This window comes from Coregonus clupeaformis, unplaced genomic scaffold, assembly GCF_020615455.1.
Source record: "Coregonus clupeaformis isolate EN_2021a unplaced genomic scaffold, ASM2061545v1 scaf0169, whole genome shotgun sequence".
NCBI lineage: Eukaryota > Metazoa > Chordata > Actinopteri > Salmoniformes > Salmonidae > Coregonus > Coregonus clupeaformis.
In genome coordinates this window covers 449,288-468,787 of record NW_025533624.1, presented here as the reverse complement: position 1 = coordinate 468,787, position 19,500 = coordinate 449,288, and the positions used below count along the sequence as shown (strand labels likewise).

Below are 19,500 nucleotides of genomic sequence, written 5' to 3'. Positions count from 1 at the left end.
AATTAAACACTAGTAAAACTAAATGCATGCTCTTTAATCGAACGCTGCTGGCACCCGCCCACCCGACTAGAATCACTAATCTCGACGGGTCTGACCTAGAGTATGTGGACAACTACAACTACCTAGGTGTCTGGTTAGACTGTAAACTCTCCTTCCAGACTCACATTAAGCATGTCCAATCCAAAGTTAAATCTAGAATCGGCTTCCTATTTTGCAACAAAGCCTCCTTCACTCATGCTGCCAAACATGCCCTCGTAAAACTGACTATCCTACCGATCCTTGACTTCGGCGACGTCATTTACAAAATAGCCTCCAACACTCTACTCAGCAAATTGGATGTAGTCTATCACAGTGCCATCCGCTTTGTCACCAAAGCCCCATATACTACCCACCACTGTGACCTGTACGCTCGTTGGCTGGTCCTCACTACATATTCGTCGCCAAACCCACTGGCTCCAGGCCATCTATAAATCACTGCTAGACAAATCCCTGCCTTATCTTAGCTCATTGGTCACCATAGCAACACCCACCCGTAGTATGCGCTCCAGCAGGTATATCTCACTGGTCATCCCCAAAGCCAACACCTCCTTTGGCCGCCATTCCTTCCAGTTCTCTGCTGCCAATGACTGGAACGAATTGCAAAAATCTCTGAAGCTGGAGACTCTTATCTCCCTCACTAACTTTAAGCATCAGTTGTCAGAGCACCTTACCGATCACTGCACCTGTACACAGCCCATCTGAAATTAGCCCACCCAACTACCTCATCCCCATATTGTTATTTATTTTGCTCATTTGCACCCCAGTATCTCTATTTGCACATCATCTCTTGCACATCTATAATTCCAGTGTTAATACTAATTGTAATTATTTTGCAATATGGCCTATTTATTGCCTTACCTCCATAACTTGCTACATTTGCACACACAGTATATATATTTTCTGTTGTATTTTTGACTTTATGTTTTGTTTTACCCCATATGTAACTCTGTGTTGTTGTTTTTATCGCACTGCTTTGCTTTATCTTGGCCAGGTCACAGTTGTAAATGAGAACTTGTTCTCAACTGGCTTACCTGGTTAAATAATGGTTAAATAAAAACATTAATAAAAAACGTGCAAACTGCATGCACAAGCTAACCTGATTAGTTTCAAATATGTTTAAAATCGAAAGATTTTTTAGTTTAGTTTTTTAGGTCTGTATGTCCCGCTACAATGTAAATGCCTACCTCAGTTGGTAGAAAAGAGCTACATAAATCCAATCAATTATTATTACTAAATAGGCTATCCCTTACAAAACATAACAGTGGATGATTCTGAAGTAGTAGCCATCCCGCTCCTAGCATTCTAAAAATAACGACAGACGCAAATTCAGCAAGGATACGCCATGTTGAACATCAAGCACACCAAGCCTAATTAACTAAATCCACAATACCATTTTCGTAAGGATTCTCGTCCATCTCGTCCTCATACAATATTCACGCACGAAACATGAACTGTTGCTAAGTGTGCTAGCTATGATTTCTACATTAAAAGGCTTGCAACAGTTTAAAACCTTATTTTCAGTAGCAGTGTGACAGTGAACGTAGTCCGTTCAATTTCCAGTTGTGTTTACGACCACAAATTCCTGAAAAAAAATCTCTGTGACTTAAATTAAAGTTGTAAATGATCAGAAAGACATCTTTGCAGTGTGGGGGATTTATTATTCTCATAATTGATGGGATGACTAACTTAGAAAGAATGCATTCTTGACTGTGCTGATGTGGGTTGTGTCACCTGGCAAGCTGTGATTGATGTGAAGAGCTGTTTTAGGGGGTCAAATGAGATAAGAATTTGTGTCTCCAAATACTAGACTATACTGGTCCTTTGTGATCTGTGAACCTTCCTTGGACGTAGGAATGGTGTCTAGGGGAGCTGGCTCTTCTCACCATGACAGGTTGTTATGATAAGAACTTATGCCTGGCAACAGGGATGCGCTAAGGGGCTGGGACCAGCCCGTGCGTCAACGGATAGGCTGAGTAAGTCTAAACCACGCTCAGCCTCTACTCTGATTGGCCAGCAGAGAGCGGGAACTGAGAACTGTCAAGAGTATTTGAAGAACAATCTGAAACAATGGATTAGTTCTCTGTGTGCCCTGCGAGGTATTTCAAGGAGCCCGTATATGCCAACGTCATATTTACCATTGAAGGTTTTACATTAATTAAAATACTAGTATATCTTAGAAGTCGTGTTGACCTCTTTTGTTCCTACTACCAGATTTGAATTGACGCAACTTTGACAATTGGTGACCCCGACGTGATCTGGTAAAGGGACTTCGCTGGGTATTGTCCGGCCCATTTGGTCATCTCTGTCATTGGACGGTGTGTTTCACAAAGAGTCCGGACTACTAAAAAAGGTAAGCAGAAACCTATTGTTATATAACTAAAGTTCTGCACATTGGCTTTATCCAAATTAATTTTGTGAAACAACTGTTTGATGTAAGTGAACTAAATTATGAAACTATTATGAGTAGATAAGCACAATATTGTGACATGCAAACCTTTGGTGAATGTGATGTTAAACCTTGGTACCATTGAGTATTGTTCCTTTGACACATATCCAGAGAGATATGGCTAGGTTCTGAGAAAAATACTGAAGTCCCCAGGCTAGGATCACCAGGGGTGAGAACTGTGGACACAGGGAAATATTGGCCAAGGGCGTTGGCTACTGACACATATCCATCAAGATATGGCTAGGATCAGAGGAGCGCCAAAATTTTAGTTGAGTATTGTTCCTTTGACACATATTCAGAGAGATATGGCTAGGATCAAGGAGCATACTGATGTCTCTGGACCACCAAAGGTGGAACTGTGAGATACAGGGATTAATTGATCAAAGTGTAATGTTGTGGCACATATCCACTGAGATACGGCTAGGATCATAACGGGCACTTAAATTTTAGTCGACTCCAGGCTAGGATCACAAGTGGTGAGAACTGGAGGCGTAGGGAATTATTGGCTTAAAAGTGTTGGGCTATTGACACGTATCAGAAGGCTAGATACGGCTAGGATCATAACGGGCACTTAAATTTTGGAGCATGGTTGGGGGTTAAAAACTCACTTATTCAATAGAGAATGGGTGAAGGGAGAGATAGCATTACTTTGTGTTGCTGAATGAGGTGAAAGCTAGTGCGACTTTCATTTGGTGATGTCATTTGCTCTATGAACTGGAAGTAGTTACTTTGAGAGCATCGCAGATGGTGTGGAATGCCTGGCGATGTATGTAGAGGGTTCCTGGTTCGAAAACAGGTAGGGACAGTGAGTAAAGCTTTCGCAGTGGGGCTATATACCTAGATTACTATGTGGAATGAGAAATGTGAAAGGTTGAATTAGATAGCTTAAATAGAAGTATTCTAGAAAGGTCTATGAAAATGTTACAAGGTCCCCATGCGCTTTCCCCCGAAGGAGCAAGGGGAGAGGTGAGAGAGAGAGTTCAAATGATAGGAACATCATTAAATGTATGCTTATCAACGATAGCAAGTATTTGTTTTATTAATTAGGGCCTAATCAGAGAGAACGGTTAAAGAGATTGAATAGCGAACTGAAATGGGTTAGCGGGAAAATATAAAATAGTTGGAAAATTTTAGAACGATCATTTATTTTCGTTACGGGGAAGCAAGTGGCATTGGCTGTTGTGCTGGGGAAATAGCGCCAGCCTGTGGTGGGTTCTGGATTTGTTATAAATACATTTATATTTTAAACTAAAGTGATGGAATAGACATCAGAAATTATAACATCAGAAAAAGGGCACAATATAATTCGTAATAGTTATTATAATTATTATTGATAGTTATTGCAGTTATTATCATTTATTCAGTAATGATAGAAGGATAGAGAGAAAGAGGCAGGAAGAGCAAGAGAAAGTAAACACAGAGAGTTTAAACACAGGGAGTTGAAGAGATTAGAAGACTATAATAAGCCAGGGAAGAGAGAGTGGTTAGATGATGAGGAAGGGGATGACTAGTACCCTTTGATAGCATTGCCGAACCCAAGGGCTGGGGAGGAGCATGCACAGACACACTGGATGTATATAGGGCGTGGACACAGCGAGATGTAGTGAGAGCTATAGAGGGTGTAGTGCACCCTAAGAGAGGAGAGGGGTCAGAGGAACCCATTGATACGGGGTGGGAAGTGTTTGAATTGGAAACAATTTAATTAGCTCTGCAGCGAGAACAGAAACCATACCTCACCTTAACAATATTGGGGAAAATATATTAAATTATTGTGTGACACAGGGGCATGTCGAACAGCAATCTGTGTAGCCGACATACCCAAAATAATTAGAAATGATGGGGAAAAAATCATGGTACGCTCGGCCTCGGGCCATCAATTTATAGAGCGATTATCAGCCCCTGTGACTTTACAACATGAAGATTCAGGGGGAGAGGTGTGCATACCTGTACTGGTATCAATCCTGTGTCCAGTCAATTTACTAGGAAGGGATGCCATGACTCAGTTGAACGTAGCTGTGAAGCCTACGCTGAGGGGTATGAAGGCATATGTCGTAAGGGATAATATGGTATTGAGCGGGGAGGGAAAACCATGCTATTGGTATAGCCAGGATCTGCTAAGAGGGGGACTTACAGACATACCGAAAGCACTAATAGACCTAGGAAATGAGTTAGTGATTGGATCAACTAAGATGACAGTAGGTTACATACACTGTACAGTAAGGTGTAATGAGAACCCAGGCCCTAACCCAGATTATGAGGAAAAAGTGTTAAAAACCACAGAAAAAACAATTGGGTTAAAATGGGTTCACAGAGCCAGAGGCTGTACAGAGAAAGGTGGAGCCCCCATGTTGCCCTAGTGAAAGAACATTCAGAGGAATGGTTATCACTAGGTAAATGGATAAAACAGGGGAAAAACATTACTGACTGGCAGAATACACCAAATGGGGATCAGTATAGCCACTCCACTGGGAGATATAGAAGAAAGTTGAATTGGAGAGCAAAAACCCTGCCCGGGGTCCACCTGGAGACAAGTTTTAACGGATGACAGGAAGAGATTTTCTTAACTCAGGAACAGGAGGCTTAGTTAGCAGCAATTCCGTTCAAATTATGGTCACAAGGACCAGCCGATGTAGGACTAATTAAGGGGATAGCTCCAGTACAAGTGATTCCTCGATCCGATCATAGACCATACCAAAAGCAATACCCTATGAAACCAGAAGCAATAAAAGGGATAACACCTACATTTGAGCATTTACTTAAGGGAGGGGTGATAATTCCTGGAGATGAGGCACAATGCAACTCTCCAGTATTTCCTGTTAAAAAGGCGGCACCTAGCGCCGACTGGAGGATGGTCATGGACTTGCAGGGGGTTAATAGAAATATAATTCCCAGAGCTCCATGTGTACCAGATCCACATACATTGCTGAACCAATTGAAACCAGAGAACTCCTATTTTACAGTGATAGATTTAGCTAATGCTTTCTTTAGTATCCCAGTTCATCCGGATAGTCAGGGGTGGTTTGGCTTTACTTTTCAGGGAAGGAAATGGACTTACGCTAGGATGCCTCAAGGCTACTCGGAAAGTCCTACAATCTATGCCCAGGCTATAACTAGGAATTTGGGAAAGTTTGAACCTAGGGAAGGAAGCCAAATGTTAGTTTATGTAGATGATATTCTATTGGCTAATCCCACTCAGGAGGGATGTAAGAGGGATACAATCCAATTGTTAACCTTCCTGGCAGAACAGGGACACAAAGTGAGCAAAAAGAAACTTCAACTTTGGCAGAGCGAGGTCATTTACCTAGGACACACTATAACTCAGGAGGGGCGAATGTTAAACTCATCCAGGAAAACTGCTGTACTTGAAGCGCCAAAACCGTTAAACAAAAAACAAATGATGAGCTTTTTGGTAATGATAAACTGCTGTAAAGCTTGGGTACTCCATTATGTACTGCACACGGGTAAATTAAGTGATCTTATCTATGGGAAGGCAATGGCAGCCCATGGTAAAATCATTTGGAACTCTAAGGAGGCATACATACATCAGGGATGTTATACAAATGGTAGAGAGTAAAGAGGGATATGACATTGGTCGTGATTTAAAGATGATGAGGTTTTTTTTGGTGGGCTATGAGATATAACTGGGTTAATCATGAACATAGAGGTTTTTTTCTTTGTTGCTAGGCAGAAGACTTAGGTGACCTAAATATGGACTTGTCATTTCCAACAATCAGTCTTCAGGTCAAGCCCGGGAGAGCCTGGGTAGAACAGAGTTTGAACTAAACATAAGTGTTTTTACAAGATAAGAGATTGATGATTGGATTGCTAATTGATTCTGAACTGGATGAAAGTCGAATTTAGCTGCCATAAAAGACAAAGGAAGTGGGAGGAGCAATAAAGAAGCAAAAGACAATCTCAAAAATGAAAGGCATGGCAATTGGATGATAAATTACCTAAGGGATTGTTTAGGTAGGTGGTAATATTGACACATGGGCAAATCATGTGTCAAAAAGGGGGAGTGATAGGATTAAATAATAAATATATACGAAGGAGAGGACAAAATACTTTAAAAAAACAACAACAACAAGATTAGAAATTGAGAGCTGAACATGTATGTGTGAAGATAGTTTATTAACCACACCCGTATGTCAGAGGTTTTGTGCCCCACAGGTGAACTAAAAGAGAAGGTGAGCATCCAGTCCCTAAAAGAAGAAAAACTGGAAGCAGGCCTGTTGGGAAGGGCCCTACCAAGTCCTATTAGATCCACCTGGGTGCATGTCACACACTGCAAAAAGGTAAACCCAGTTACACCTGACGAACAAACACAGAGTTAGGAGAAAGAACCGATCACCACTAGGGCTCGGGGGTTGGCTCCTTAACGAAGATTCCATTACCCTGTCTGATCATCCCTGTGTGAGTTCGATAGAAGGTAAAGCAATGGGTTGGCGTCTGACATGTTCTCAGGGCGAGGGTGGGGATTCACAGGTCTCCCGACGGTAGGTAGCTGTCTGATTGTGGGGGCCATATTCCTAACACACTCAAACCCTCCTGATCAGCCAGAAGTAGTAGTTAACCTAACACAAGTTGATAAAATAATACCTGAGCACAGTCTACGAAGGCATAGGAGACAGCTAGACGTAGGGAAAGGGGAAGTACTAGGGACTTTAGGGAAGGACATCACCATATGTATGTCACCATGTACATCCTGGGACTATGTAGTTGCTCATACCGAGCGGGGGGGGATGTTAATCTCTATACACAGTTTAGGGACAGGTGTAGTATTGTGAAAGTAGGGAATTACCAGAAATGGCAGTGCGACCCATATAAGGGTAGGTGCTGTCTGAAAGTCTGAAATACGCTAAAACAGGTTACAGACCTGAACAAGTGAGATATCCTCTTCAACTGGGGCACCCTATAGAGTAAACCTCTCTAAGGTAGGTAATGAGACAGGGCTGTGTAAAGATAGTACAAACTATAGACCTGAAGAAAGTAGGACAGGTGGAGACGGGGTGTAGGAATCTTGACCGGTGGTTGGAATGGATTTAGTATACGGCAAGAAATGTCTAAAGAGGACTGTTATGCCTGTGGGAAAGCCAAACCAAGGTTAACAACTACTCCGTTCCCCTTGACAGGCTTTGACTCTCTGTCAGGTTTATCCTCCATGCAAGCCACCTGGGAATGTGGTGAAAGAGTCTTGTAGTAACTTGCACTATCTGTATCCCCCGATAACAAAGTCATCCCGACCTGGGTTGCCTCCGTTTGAAGTCACAGGGGAGTCTTATTGTTTTTATAGGACTAGTAAGAGAGGATACAGGGTAGGGCATCTTAGCTCCTGCTCCCACACAGAGAATATCACAACTAAAGAGACCATGACTAATCTCTCCTCTTTGTTGCAGCCAGAGGATTTTAGGAACCAAAACCAGGCCCGTGCTGACATCTGATGGTTGTGTGGTGATAACTGATTGTGAACTCACCTACATACGCAAACAATCAAACATGTCAGAGACTGGTGAGTTGTCACATAGAAAGTGGGACCTCCTCCCGGGATCCTTTGATGAAAGGATATATATATATTGATGGGATAGGAGTACCTCGAGGGGTTCCAGAACAATTCAAAGCTAGGAATCAGATCGCAGCTGGGTTTGAATCAAGTCTTTTTTTGGTGGTCAACAATTAATAAAAACGTAGATTGGATAAATTATATTTACTATAACCAGCAAAGATTTATAAACCACACTCGTGATGCAATAAAGGGATTAGCTGAGCAGACAGCGGCAACTAGCTTAATGACATGGCAGAATAGAATAGCTTTAGATATGCTTTTGGCTGAACGGGGCGGAGTTTGTGTTCTGCTTGGATCTATGTGCTGTACTTTCATCTCCAACAACATAGCACCGGACGGGTCAGTGACCAAAGAGCTTCAGGGAGTCACCACGCTGACGAACGAACTGGCTGAGAAATCTGGTATTGATAGCTCCATAAACGGTTGGTTTGATAACATATTTGGTAAATGGAAAACTATTGTTGTAACTATTCTGGGTGAAGTTATAGCTTCTATGGGTATACTTGTTCTTTGTGGATGTTGTCTTATTTCCTGTGTCTGAGGTTTGGTGAGAAAGGAGATGGAAGAAGGTGGTTTCCCAACAGATGGTGAGATACGGCCCAATCCTGGACTCCGACCTAAGGAATGAAGGATATGACCTACCAGGCTTGGTGGAGTGACACTTTAGAGGGTGTCTAAAGGGGGCCAAAATTTACTTCCCTGTTTGTGTTTTATGTTTTAATAATCTTATGTTTTGTGTTCTATTAATCCTGTGTTTTATGCTTTATTAATCAAGTTAACCATTGTGAATGTTTGTCTTTCCTTATGTGAAGGTTTAAAGTTCCTGGGTGACTTGTAACCAACAATTTGCAAGTTGGGTGTAGATGGACTGAGTGTTTTTATTTTTTAATATCATTATGGACTATTAATAAAAGTGTGATTCTTTTTGTTTGTATTGTATTATAATGAATGACACCCTGTGTTTTCTTATTTTGGGTTCACACCCAGTGGGTGTGAAAAGGGGGATTGTGGGGGATTTATTATTCTCATAATTGATGGGATGACTAACTTAGAAAGAATGCATTCTTGTCTGTGCTGATGTAGGTTGTGTCACCTGGCAAGCTGTGATTGATGTGAAGAGCTGTTTTAGGGGGTAAAATGAGATAAGAATTTGTGTCTCCAAATACTAGACTATACTGGTCCTTTGTGATCTGTGAACCTTCCTTGGACGTAGGAATGGTGTCTAGGGGAGCTGGCTCTTCTCACCATGACAGGTTGTTATGATAAGAACTTATGCCTGGCAACAGGGATGCGCTAAGGGGCTGGGACCAGCCCGTGCGTCAACGGATAGGCTGAGTAAGTCTAAACCACGCTCAGCCTCTACTCTGATTGGCCAGCAGAGAGCGGGAACTGAGAACTGTCAAGAGTATTTGAAGAACAATCTGAAACAATGGATTAGTTCTCTGTGTGCCCTGCGAGGTATTTCAAGGAGCCCGTATATACCAACGTCATATTTACCATTGAAGGTTTTACATTAATTAAAATACTAGTATATCTTAGAAGTCGTGTTGACCTCTTTTGTTCCTAATACCAGATTTGAATTGACGCAACTTTGACAGCAGCAAGTTAAATTATTGTCTACAATTATTACTATAGGTTAGCCATAACCTTTTATAATGATTACATTAAGAAAACACACCGGCAAGTGCTTAGGGTACTAAGGGGTAACTATAGCCCCCTGGGGTACCTGCCCACCCCTCTATAATTCACATAAAGACCACAAAATGTCACCAAATTATTTTCCCAACTCTTTCCCTGGCTGCCACTGTTCTTGCTGAACAAAAAATGTCCTCTGTGTCATCACAACTTTTTGAGATATTTCAACAAAACTATTTTGTGGTAAGTTGATCTAATTTTTTGAAATTTTGAAAAGTTGTAGATATATTCCAATTAAGTTAGATCTATATATATATAGTAGGAAAGCCTTAAGATAAATAATCCACTTGTTTTGAGAGAAACATTTAGATAATTTTTGAGTTAAGTAGTAATATGTTGGATAAGTGTGTTGGGGGCAACACACTCCCAGAGCCCTCACCTCCTCCCTGTAAACTGTCTCATCATTGTTGGTAATCAAGCCTACTACTGTTGTGTTGTCTGCAAACTTGATTGAGTTGGAGGCGTGCTTGGCCATGCAGTCATGGGTGAACAGGGAGTACAGGAGGGGGCTGAGCACGCATCCTTGTGGGGCCCCAGTATTGAAGATCAGCGAAGTGAAGATGTTGATTCCTACCTTCACCACCTATGGGGCGGCATGTCAGGAAGTCCAGGATCCAGTTGCACAGGGCGGGGTTCAGACCCAGGGCCTCGAGCTTAATGATGAGCTTGGAGGGTACTATGGTGTTGAATGCTGAGCTATAGTCAATGAACAGCATTCTTACATAGGTATTCCTCTTGTCCAGATGGGATAGGGCAGTGTGCAGTGTGATGGCGATTGCATCGTCTGTGGATCTATTGGGGCGGTAAGCAAATTGAAGTGGGTCTAGGGTGACAGGTAAGGTAGAGGTGATATGATCCTTGACTAGTCTCTCAAAGCACTTCATGATAACAGAGGTGAGTGCTACAGGGCGATAGTCATTTAGTTCAGTTACCTTTGCTTTCTTGGGTACAGGAACAATGGTGGCCATCTTGAAGCATGTGGGAACAGCAGACTGGGAAAGGGAGAGATTGAATATGTCCGTAAACACACCAGCCAGCTGGTCTGCGCATGCTCTGAGGACGCGGCTAGGGATGCCGTCTTTGCCGGCAGCCTTGCGGGGGATAACATGCTTAAATGTCTAGATAGATAGCTAGCTACTTCTTAAGAGAGCTTTTCAATTGGCATCTCTCCCCCTGTAATCCCCCTCTCCCCCTGGATTAGGTGTGAGCAGTGCAGGAGGGGGCTCATGAGTTGTGTTCCAGTTTTAATGGGGTAGCTTTATTTGTGACCTATGTACAAATTAGAATGGTGCAATAGCAGAGCATAAGAGAGTTGCCACATCAATGTTACACTGAGTTAATTAGTTAAGTTATTGTTATTAAATGTTCTATTCCAATGTTATTTAATAATATTATTTATATTCCATTCCAATATTATATTCCAATGAATAGTTTTTTTAATGAATTAAAAACTACTATTGAAAACCTTTTGCTTCTGAATGTCATTTTAAAGACTGCTGGGATTTAAAATCTTGCATTATTCAAATCATATTTAGTGCAATTGTACATAATGGATTGTATGGAAAAAGGAACAACAAAGAAAATTAATGTGCAGGTGAGTTTAAAAGAGGAACTTCACATCAAATCTCCTCATAGTGCGGATATTAATGGTGACATGTGCAACACCACTTCCCCCCATATTTTATTTAAATCATTAAAATAAGACTAGACTTAGCTTTCAAGTATTACTTACTAAAGAATTTCTAAATAAAACGGATTAAATGGATTTTAACACACTTGTGTGAAACCCTATCCCATAATCTTCTACCGGGGTAACTGGCACCCCCGGGGGCCAGATATCCCAAAAAACGGGCCCCTTTTCTAAAAACAATTAATTAAATAACTAAAAAAGTGTAAACTGTAGCCATTTATTTCCCTTTATAGTTTATTTGCCTAAGCATGACCTTCATCCACATACCATTTTTTCCCCCCAAACATTGCTTGTGTCAGCAAGTAGACATTGTTCTTAGGGGGCAGGGCTAGTTACCCCATAGTACCCTAAATATCATGAAGCTGTTGGATAAAAATGTCAATAGCCTTTATGCCAAATACCCTTCCTGCAAAGGACCTTTCCATGGATTAGCCTACCTTTCAGTAAAATCAAACTTCTAATTTTGTTCCAGTTTAACCGGTAATGATCCAGGGATATTTGAGGACCAGTGATGTTGACCTGAAGGATCCTAATAAAACAGATATTTCTGCAAGCATTGGTTGAGTTTTGTATGAAGTGTATCTGTGCAAAAAGTTACAAATGTGAATACATGCATGTTTTTAATCAGACAGATATTTTCATGTCTTTCTCCTTTATTATTGCCATTATCAGAAAATGCAATGTTGTGGTTATTTGAGAATAACAGTTTACATGTTCCAGCCTTTACAGTACATACTACAAATTAGCTATTGAAATTATCCACTGAATGATGAAAAAAAAGCTGAAAACAAGAGAATACTAATTAAAACCAGAGGTGTTAAACCAGTAGTTGTTATATATAGTAAACAACAAGAACTCAAATGCCAGAGTCTAACAGAGTGATAATGCTTTTGACTCCAGTCCACATTTACCTGCCTGGGGACAAGGGTTCAAGCCCCTTCTCTGCCCTTCTGTCTGTCCCCCTACTTTCTGTCTCCCTCACTACTTTCCCTGCTGTACTGTCTTAAAATGAATAACAATACAAAGGGACATCAGAGTTCCAAAAAAACCTTCATTTTTAATTCAAGGAGTGAGTGCATTGATGTTCAGTCAGGCGCTTTCTTTGAGCGAAAGCTAACCCACATTCCGCACACACATGTGGCTTCTGTTTTCCTGTATGGGTTCGCTCGTGTCTTTGCCTATGGTAATTTAATCTGAAACTTTTGGCACAAATGCTGCATGCAAATGGCTTCTCTCCAGTGTGAAGTCGTTGGTGTGATTTCAGGAAACATAACTGTACGAAGGACTTTCCACAGTCTTGGCATTTGTATGGTCTCTCACCAGTATGGTACCTTTCATGCAGCCTTCTTTCATTGGCAGTGATGAAGGTTTTTGTGCAATAGGAGCATGGCCATGGTCTTTCTCCTGTGTGAGTAAGTTCATGTCTTATCAATGACACTGCTTTCAAAAACTGCTTTCCACAGACTGCACAGGTATATCTCACCCCCTCATGAACTTGTTCAATGTGTGTATTCAGCTGAATCTTTGTCCGATAAGTCATGTCACACTGCGAACAAGAAAAGGGTTTCTCCTCTGAGTGAGTCCCCATATGCATTGACAGGTTTCCACGATCCTTGTAGCTCTTTCCACACTGCCAGCACAGGAACGGCTTTTCTCCTGTGTGCTTCCTACTGTGTATTGTTAGAGAATTTGCTTTATTGAACTTTGCTTGACAAACAGAGCACTGGTAAGGGTACTCACCTGAGTGAACTCTCTCATGTTCAACAAGGTATCTTAACTGGGTAAAAGTTTTCTCACAGTGCGAGCAGGGGTATGGTCCTGTGAATTTATGTTGATGCAGATAGTGATCTCTCAGACGCCCCAACAGGGTAAAGGTCTTCTCACACATGGTACACTGGATTTCCTTGTGCTGCATCAGCTTGTGTCTGTCAAAGGCAATTGAGTTTGGAAGTACCCTTCCACAATCAGAGCAATAGAATGGGTTGTGAATTCGCTTGTGTGTTCTTAGGGATGATGAACCTTTGAAGTCCTTCCCACAATCATCACATTTGAAGACCACCTTTCTTTTCTCACATTTGAAGACCACCTTTATTTTTTCCTCTTTGCATAAACTTTCCTGGTGTTGCTTCAAATTACAGCTGTCATTGAAACTCTTTCCACATTTTTTACACCAGTGAACCAGTTGGAGTTGACTGGTGGATGTCTCTGGAGCATCAGCCTTAGCAGCCAGCGGTTCGCTAGAGTCCTCCTCTTGGTGCTGGTCTACCATCTGAGAGGACTCTTCTCGGTTCACCTTACAGATATATCTCTGGTGTTGATTCAAATTGTGCACGTACTTAAAGCGCTGCTCACAATTGCCACATTGATAAGGACGCTCATCTGAATGGGATCTCATATGAATAGCCATAACTGAAGCACGGTTAAAAATCTTCCCACACACAGTGCATGGTTTGGGTTCTTTGAGAGTCGGCACTGAAGTAACAGCCATGATAAGGGTCTCAGTGTCGTTTTCCTTGGTAGTGAGAGGGTTGATGCAACTCACTGTGTTAACTTCCACTTCTTGCTGGTCCACACTCTGACCACACAAGTCTTCTACGATGCCCTCGTGACCAAGGATTTCCTGATGTTTCTTCAATGTATCTTTGTACTTAAAACTTCTCTCACAAATAGCACAATTATAGGGACGTGCCTTTGAGTGAGATTTCAAGTGCCTTTCCATCTGTGAAGTACAAGTCAAAATCTTACCACACACATAACAGGTTTTGGAATCTACCTGGGATCGATTTTCTGCAGTGGCAAGAAAAACCTTCTCTGGTTGCGGGCCACTCTGTTGTTGTGCCATGTTCTGACCAACATCCTGACACAAATCTCCCTGGGTCATTTTCTGACACAATTCTCTCTGGTGTTTTTTCAAATCGTATGAATACTTGAATCTCTTATCACAATTGACACACCCAAATGGACGCTCTTTTGAGTGGGAGCTCATGTGCCTTACCAAGCTTGAAGTACGAGCAAAAAACCTCCCACACACAGAGCATGTGTTAGTGGCTGTGATAGTGTCCAGAGTTCCTTGATGAGATGGCCCTGGTGGAGAGGAAGTCTTGAGGGGTGATGTGATCAGAGATTTGCTAGTTGAGGGTTGTGGGATCTCTTCTTCATTTTTATCATCAAACATCTTTAGCTCCTTTTCACAAACTCGCCTCTGGTGTCTCTTCAGATTATGACCATCCCTGAAGCTTTTTTCACACATGAGGCACTTAAACTTGAGATCTCCAGTGTGGGTTAGCTGATGCCTTTTCATGGCTGTGACTCGAGTGAAAGTCTTTCCACACACTTCACATGTCTTATTGAATGGGCCTCTTTTACATGACTTCTTTGGGGAGGGGCAACCCTTGGAGGATGATGGTTGTTTGATTGCACGCCCGGAAGAATCAGTCTTTCGTGGTTTTCGTCCTTTGGGGGAGACACGCACCTTGGATGATGGCTGTTTCATTGCACGCCCTGAGGAATCAGTCTTCCAAAGTTTCCGTCGTTTTGAAAACATTTTCTTAATCTGCAGCCTTTTGCTTCGTTTTAATGGTTGAAAATGTGATGGTCTGAGTGAATTCAAGCCAGTGACAGCTTGATTGTCAATTTCCCCAACGGCAGTCTCCATGTCCATACCATACTCCTGCTCAGTAATTACGTCTCTTCTAACCTCAGCTGCTGGGACTAGTCCATCAATTTCCTTTGTCCGATTCTCCAACAACTCTCTTGCTTCCATTCCCTCCAAATTCATGCTTTCTGATTGTGTATCTGAGTCTACATCTGGGGCAGTCACCACTCGGACGTATGGAGGAAGAGACAGAGAGGAGAGGATGCAGTCACCAAAGGACGATGGAGTTCCTTTTCATGCATAAAAAGTGGGAGACAATGAAAAAAATTAAGGTTAAATTTAACAGCATATGATAATTATGTCAATGCCTCAAATATAAACTTTTACCAGACAAACATAACCAATAATCTATTTCCTATACATAATTACCTGACACTCATCATTTGCAATTTTTTCATAACCAATCCAAACCATGGATCCTCTATAAATCTGTATGATACTCACGGATGGAGTCCAAATGTCCACGTTTTCTGTGGTACTGGAGCAGGGTCCTCAATTGTCTGAAGTCAGGTACAAACTGTACACATTTCTCCAGGGCAGAGGGGACAGCATTTAGCAAGGAGGCGGTCTTGAGAGAGAGAAACATGGTTTAAAAGCATTAACAACAAACTAATGTCCAACTCACAGTTCCTTAAACATGAACATATTGATTCTTGCTTGTTATTCTTGACTTCTAATTCCCCAAGCTAATTAGATAAAGGTGTTATTCCTTCTTATTACCTGTTCAAGGTCTGGTATGGGAAGTAACTTCTCAAGTCTGGAAAGGAATTCCAACATCAACATCTGTATTGCAGTGTCATACTTGGGCCCAAATTCCACAGGGAACACATCCTAGATGAGAATAAATAAATGTAATAATGTAAATAATTAGCCTAAAATGTGCACTGCTATTAACTTTGGTCTTAGACCATCATACAGCCACTTCAACACCCTAAAGCAGAATGTTTTAGTATTTTGTTTGATCTATAAAGAAACCATAACTAAACCACAAACACCTGGAGGTGGGAATACAGTATGTGTGAATGAGAAGGACTCAAACCTGTAGAAATATAGTACTTTAATGTATTGGAGATGCAGTCTTGTACAGTACCAGTAAAACGTTTGGACATACCTACTCATTCCAGGGTTTTTCTTTATTTTTTACTATTTTCTACATTGTAGTGAATATGTCAACCTCATGAAGCTGGTTGAGAGAATGCCAAGAGTGTGCAAAGCTGTCATCAAGGCAATGGGTGGCTACTTTGAAGAATCTCAAATCCAAAATATATTTTGATTTGTTTAACACTATTTTGGTTACTACATGATTCCATATGTGTTATTTCATAGTTTTGATGTCATCACTATTATTCTACAATGTATAAAATAGTCAAAATAAAGAAAAACCCTTGAATGAGTAGGTGTGTCCAAACTTTTGAATGGTACTGTACATGGATGTAACATTTAGAATATAAAAACTCAGCCCCTCAGAGTTCTAACTAGCCTGGGTGACAGTCTTTTTCTGCTTTCTTGACAACTTCTTATGGAATTGTGAGGCCAAACATTGACAATGGAGTAGGCAAAATCACAAACAGATCTGGTACCAGGCTAGGTTCTAACTGCAACGAAGACTAAATGGAGAAACAAACCTGGTAGAAGTTCTCCCTTTCACTTGGGTCTTTCAGCAGAGATTCAACCAGCTCCACAAAGTTTGATTCAGATAATTCCACCTCTGCATCACCTGACTGCAACAAAACATGCACAAATTATGACATTTATTAACCTTTAACGTCAATTATCTAAAAACAAGTACTTTTTTCCCCTTCATATTCCCATATGGTGTAGCTTAAACCTTTACATCATCTGAGGTTTTTGTGTTGAGCCTGCCATCGGTTGAGACACAACATGCTCTTGAATACAGGGTTGGTGTCATTTCAATCATATAAATAATTTTTTTTTATTCGTTTAAGCGTTTTTAGATAATTTACATTTAAGGTTAAAAAATGACAATGTTTATTAAAAACCTTTAAAATATATATATATATAAAATAGTTTGGAAACCCTGTTTGCAAGCTTTTCAATGATATCAATTTCAACTGGTTATCTTTTTTAGTGATGAAGACATGTCATGATGGTATGGTCAAGTATGCAAAATAGGTCAACTTTAAGCACCTTTATCTCTTGAATGTTTTGCCGTTCAAGTCCAAAAAGTCACTTTCTGAGCACTTCTACAATGGGCAAATATGTATGGAGGTTTCATTCAAATCAAAAGGGGTGCTGTCAAAAAGTGATTGAATTCAAATGGATTTACCCATCACTGAACATCAGTGAGCATGCCGAATTACATAGGCATGTGTTTTTCAGCTCCAATCCCTCTTTGAAAGATACTCACCTCTGCTTCCCCAGTGAATGTGAGGGATCGGATCCTGTCCAGGTGTTGCTGAATATTCTGGAGGTCTAATGTCTGCTCAGTGCGACACAACTCCAGAACCAGCTGAAATGACAAATGGCCAGTCAATAGTTGGTCAAAGGTCAACCCCACACTTCCTAGGCACTGCTCTGTTGTGACACATTTTGAGAAAATTACAGATAGCCTAGATAAGGCCCAATGTCAGTATTCAATTGAGAAAATCAGCGTCAGGGTCTTCATCTCTGTCAATTACCATTACCAGTCAGTTGTCTAAGGCCAGAGTCAACTGTCTACATTGTTTTGTCTAAAGGCTAGGATAGCTCCAGGGTGGGTTGTGGTGTTTACTATGATAACTATAAATATCTGCATCTAAAAGTGGATTTAAACGTTCTTGTAGACTGCTCTGTGATCTAAAGGATGCAAAATAACTGCCTCCTGATTATAGATAGGCATATACCTTCATACTGTACATGGGAAAAGTTCTGCTTAGACCTCATATAGATAGGAGTTCTAGATCTATGTAGGAGTTCTAGGTGTATGTTTGGGCTAAAGGCTAGGACTACCGTCACGTCATCATTTTGTTGCATGTTTCTTTTCCCCATTCTGAGCCCAATCTCTTACCCTTGCTCTAAGCCCCAGGATGAGTTGGGCCCTCTGACTGCAACTCAAAAGTTCTGGCACAATCTCTGTCACCGTGGTGACAAACTCCTCCAGCATCCCATAATCTTGAACATCTCCTCGCTGAACTACTTGCCACATAGCTGCAGAGACAAGCCGCAGTGGTGGAATGAAGAGACGCATAGAGGGAAGAAGAAGAGGGGGGCCTAAAAATACGAAAATAAGTTGTTAGCCGACACACGGCCACCCTGACTAGGCGCGCGCATTCATAGGACCTAGCTAGCTAGCAATATCTAAAAAGTTACCACACTTTAGACTAACGTTAGTAAAAATATATGTTATGTTAACGGGATATTTAAAGCAACAATCAGCAGTAGAAACAAATAACAAAGCTGGGTCCCGATTCCCCACCCACATTAAGGTATAAAGCTAAGGGATGGCGCTAGGGAAATGTAACCGCTCTCAAATATAAATAGTTATGGATACAAGGACTGGCCATCCATGATATCAACATTATAGTTTTAGTCATGTTTTGAGTCTATATAGTGTTTGTTTACAATTACATTGTTGACAAACATTGGAATAAAATAAGCTTATATTTTGGGTTAATGGGGTACGACCAATTATTTATATTCATCATTGCGTACGACGACAGTATAACTTAGCTAATGAGGCATATAAGTTATATTCTTCAAGAATCAATGGGTTCATGTCATTAATAAGTACAGCAATGGATGTAGCAACTGCTGATTTTACCCTTTAAACAACGATAGAGTGAAATAAAGTCATTCATGATTTCGAAACAGTCTAGATATTGCAGATACGTGGACTTGCCAGTGCCACCATTTCAGCTAGCCTTGGCAGCCTATACTACGTTTCAGCAGGGCGGGATCATAGGGCAAGATACGGCATACGCCATGTTGAACATCGAACGCACACCAAGCCTAGCTAACGTTAGCTACGTTATCAAATTTGTTAACAATTTATACCGTTAACTTACCATTTTCGCATGGATCCTGACTTTGCATCTTGGCCTCATACAATAGTCAGCAGGAAGCTTAGGTACACTTGAAAAGTAAGCTAGCTAGATTTGATTTAGATGCCCCACTTCCCGGTCTAGAGTTCCCGTTCTCGCTACAGACCATTCAGGCAGTGAGGACCGGAAGTTGTTGCTATCAGTTTCCGGGCTTTCTTGTTTTTCTAAATAAAACACAGATAGTGCTTTCCTAAACACTTATTAAATCTAATAAATGACTACCTACTGCAATGCTTTGTTCTGTATTTTAGTGGGCGTGTTCATACTACCGCTACATCATATTTATTAGACTAAATTCATTTAAAAAGTCGATGAAAAAAGTGTAGGAATAGCTCATGCAAAGCCCATATGTAGGAGGACAAATGTGCATGT

At 41.1% G+C, this 19,500-nt stretch overlaps 1 protein-coding gene across 1 annotated transcript in view; it reads right to left on the bottom strand.

The window, feature by feature from the left end:
* The window catches only part of LOC121548313, a 30,481-nt gene extending 11,246 nt beyond the window's left edge, over positions 1 to 19,235 (bottom strand). Inside the window, exons 1-4 of the mRNA XM_045213897.1 lie at positions 19,093 to 19,235; positions 18,096 to 18,298; positions 17,457 to 17,558; positions 16,714 to 16,809 (exon numbers count right to left, since the gene is read on the bottom strand). Of these exons, the coding sequence (XP_045069832.1) occupies positions 16,714 to 16,809; positions 17,457 to 17,558; positions 18,096 to 18,298; positions 19,093 to 19,120 (429 nt within the window). The 5' untranslated portion in view covers positions 19,121 to 19,235. The remainder of the gene's footprint in view (positions 1 to 16,713; positions 16,810 to 17,456; positions 17,559 to 18,095; positions 18,299 to 19,092) is intronic.
* Positions 19,236 to 19,500: the final 265 nt, after the last annotated feature.